General features: G+C 46.4%; 1 protein-coding gene across 1 annotated transcript; it reads left to right on the top strand.

Annotated features, from left to right (window-relative positions):
• The first annotated feature begins 1,463 nt into the window (after positions 1 to 1,463).
• Positions 1,464 to 2,960, top strand: LOC122127078 (sperm motility kinase X-like). Its single transcript, XM_042701591.1, has one exon. It carries the CDS (start codon positions 1,464 to 1,466, stop codon positions 2,958 to 2,960), a length of 1,497 nt encoding a protein of 498 aa, XP_042557525.1.
• Positions 2,961 to 3,617: the final 657 nt, after the last annotated feature.

Genomic DNA, 3,617 nt, shown 5'->3' with positions numbered 1-3,617 from the left:
ATGGAAACAACCCAGATGCCCCACCACAGATGAATGGATCCAAAAATTGTGGTATCTATACACAATGGAATATTATGCAGCCATTCGAAATGACAAAATAATGGCATTTGCAGGGAAATGGATGGAGCTAGCAGGAATCATGTTAAGCAAGGTAAGCCAAGAGCAAAGAGACAAACGGTACATGGTCTTCCTGATAAGTGGATGCTAAATTCAAAATGTTAGGTGATATGACAAAATTAACAGGACTTAAGAAACAAAGAACTCCCACTCATCTGGTTGAACCACTACTAAATATCCCCATGCTGCTGATCACATGTATGGTGTATATGTGTACACCATTATATGTTATAGACTGTGATAGACCATTTGCTCCAGGAAAGTTAGAATGAACTTGTGACGTTAAATGAGCATCATTATTCCACAATACTGTGAAATTTGGGAAATTATGTAATCACTTAATCACAATAAAAAAAAAGAACCTCGGGGAAGGTAGGGAGGGAAGGGATGGTAGGGGAAAACAATGGAGGGGGTAACAATGCTCAATTGCCTTTGTAGGCAATCTGGATTGGAAATCTCCCAAGAACCACCAAGAAGCTAGAATTGGGACCCAACTAGTAGAGCACCAACTTTGAGTGTAAAAGCTAAGGGACAGTGCCCAGGCCCTGAGTGAAAGGCCAATCCAGGCACACACTTCTTAGAAGTGCCTTCTAGGCCAGTAACTTGGTGGTTCTGACATCACAGACATCACTGTGAGGTCATAATCCTGGCTGTATATATAGGGGGCGGTGCTGGGTGGACTCTCTGTAGGTAGTTTGGAGGTTGGAGTTTAGTTGGGTGGTTGCATGGTGATTTCTCGTGTTTTTGGATTTGGTTTGTTGATTTGGCTTCGGTTTTTGGTTTCTTGGATTTGGATTACAATTTGGCTTTGACGTTTGGACTTTTGGTTTATTTTTTTGCCTTTTTTGTTTTCCTGTTTGTTGTTTTAATTATATTTTTTTAAATTTTTTTCTTTATATTTTCTTTTTCATTTTTACTTTATTTCTTTTACTTTTATTATTTTAGTTTTTGTTTTATTTACTTATTTTTTCTTAATTTACTATTTTTGGTTTTTTTTTTCTTTTACTTTTGTTGTTTTCAGTTAGCTAGCATTTAGGCATTTTGTTCATTATTTTTCATTCCTATTAGATTTTGTTTCACGATAGATATTAGATAGTAGTTATTTTATTCATTTATTATATTTACATTTTAGTGTATTTATTATAGTTATTACCTTAGACTTTGCTTACATTTTATTCCATTATTATCTTTTATCTTGTATTTCATTGTATTTTATTATATTTTTTCCATTTTGTCCATTTCATTGCTTTTGTTCTGCTCTGTTGTATTTGATTACACTTGGTTGTGTTTTCTTTCTTTGTTCATTCACTTGCTCCCTAGACAGCATCACTAGGGTGCAGTATAGGATGACTAGCCAGAGTAGAGAGGCAAGGTTCTGGGAGGGCCATGAGGCCAGATCCTCGAAAAAGGACCTCCTCAGGGCTCACTACCAGGTGCTGAGGACCATCCGTGAGGGGGGCTTTGCACCCATCAAGCTGGCCAAGCACCTGCCCACGAACACCCTGGTGGCGGTGAAGGTCCTCGAAAAGTTGGACAGCACCTTCTTTGCCACCGAATTGGACATTCTGAGGTCGGTGGAGCACCCGAACATCGTCAAGCTCTATGAGGAGGTAGAAACAGAGGAAAGGTTGTATTTGGTGATGGAGTATATGGACAGAGGAGACCTTGTGGACTACCTGGACAAGGTGGAGAGGCTGGCAGAGGACGAGGCCAGGGGTCTGTTTAGGCAGATCCTGAGGGCAGTCAAATATTGCCATGATAACGGTATTGCTCACAGGGACCTTAAGGCAGAAAACATACTGCTAGACAGCAGGGGCACAGCCAAGCTATGTGACTTCGGATTGAGTACGTGGTTCCTGACAGGGCAGCAGCTGGACAGAGTGTGTGGGACTGTGGCCTATCTGGCCCCTGAGATGTTCAGGCACGAGAGCCACCAGGGTCCCAAGGTGGACGTCTGGAGCCTTGGGGTGCTCTTATACTATATGGTCATGGGCGACTTGCCCTATAAAGGCAAGTCATGGGATGTCCTCAGAAAACAGGTTTTAGGGGGTAGGTTTAAAATACGGAAACCTTTTTCCCCTGAACTTCAAGGAATGTTAGCATACCTTATGACGTACGATCCAAAGAGGCGGCCCACGGTGTGGCAAGTAATGCGCCATCCCTGGTTCAAGACAATTAAGGGAGCCTCACCATGCCCCAGCCAGCCTGCTCTGAACCAGCCAGACCCCGCCATACTGCACATCATGGTGTCATACATGGGATTTAACCCAGAGGAGGTGCGGGCAGCCCTGTCGGGAAGAACATTTAATAATAAGAGGGCAACCTACAGCATGCTCAAGGAGCAGCAAGATGAGGCCCGAGACCTGATCCGTCCGATGTGGTACCCTCTTCCTGGGCCTCCGCCTTGCCCCTCACTTGCACACCCATCCTCCCGAAATGTGCTGGTCAAGAGAGCCAGTGCTCCTGTGCGCCACCCTGCTGTCTGTCTGCATGCTAAGCAGCAGCAGGAGGAGGGTGGCAGGCACACCAGGTCGGTGTCCCTCCCCTGTCTCCTGTGGAGACCCAGCATAACTGGTACAGAGCAGAGGACTGAGGGCGGCAAGCCTCCCTCTACTCCAGCTGCAGCAACAAGAGCAGCAGCAACCACCCTCCCCATGGGCCAACCCGGGGAACTGACCTGCCCAGCAGGAGAGGCAGGTGGGCAGCAGGGCTGGTTCTCTCCCCCGCATCCTATACAATACGTGGACAGGGCCCAAACAGGGGAAGATGGACATCGGCTCGGCTGCCCCAGGGCCAAAAGCATCTGCCCTGAAGGGAACAGGGGGGGACACAGAGGAGAGTAGCCAGCTGCCCTCAGGACCACCAGCATCCAAAATGTCTGCCTGCAACATACAGCCAGAGATGGAGGACAGCACCCCTCCTCTCCCGCGCCCTGCAGCTCATGGAAGAGGCTCCATCTGGAAGCGACTCAAGAGGAGGGTCTTGCGTTGCTTTGAAAGGATGTGCTGTTGCTGCCTGCCCTGTTAGGACAACCCCAGAGGAAACGCCTTGCCCCTGTGAGTGAACAGCATTGACTGCCTGAACACCAGTGCTCAAGTGCACCGGCAGAAAACCCATCACCAGTGCTCCTCGCCTTGAACACATGCTGACCATGCCTGCAGACCAGCTTCCCTCTGCTGCTACCTCCCACGACCATCACAGGCTTCACAGACCTTTCCTTGTGTGTGTGTGTGTGTGTGTGTGTGTGTGTGTGTGTGTGTGTGTGTGTGTGTGTGTGTGTGTGTGTTGGCCTACATTGGGTACGGTTTCTAATGTTGTTCCTGTGGTTCTCACCAACTTAATAAATTGTGATTCCTGGAAAAAAAATTATACTCATTATCTGACGTGTAACTGTAACACTCTGTACATCACCTTTCCAATAACTACACATCTATAAATATAAATGTTTTAAATATTATACCTGGTTAATGTATGCTAATACAATGGCTGGTACTCCTATA

The sequence above is a fragment of the Dipodomys spectabilis genome, unplaced genomic scaffold (genome assembly GCF_019054845.1).
Source record: "Dipodomys spectabilis isolate Male_0828 unplaced genomic scaffold, ASM1905484v1 ptg000297l, whole genome shotgun sequence".
Classification (NCBI taxonomy): domain Eukaryota; kingdom Metazoa; phylum Chordata; class Mammalia; order Rodentia; family Heteromyidae; genus Dipodomys; species Dipodomys spectabilis.
The sequence above is the reverse complement of the archived record's forward strand: the minus strand, read 5'-3'. Positions and strand labels throughout refer to the sequence as shown.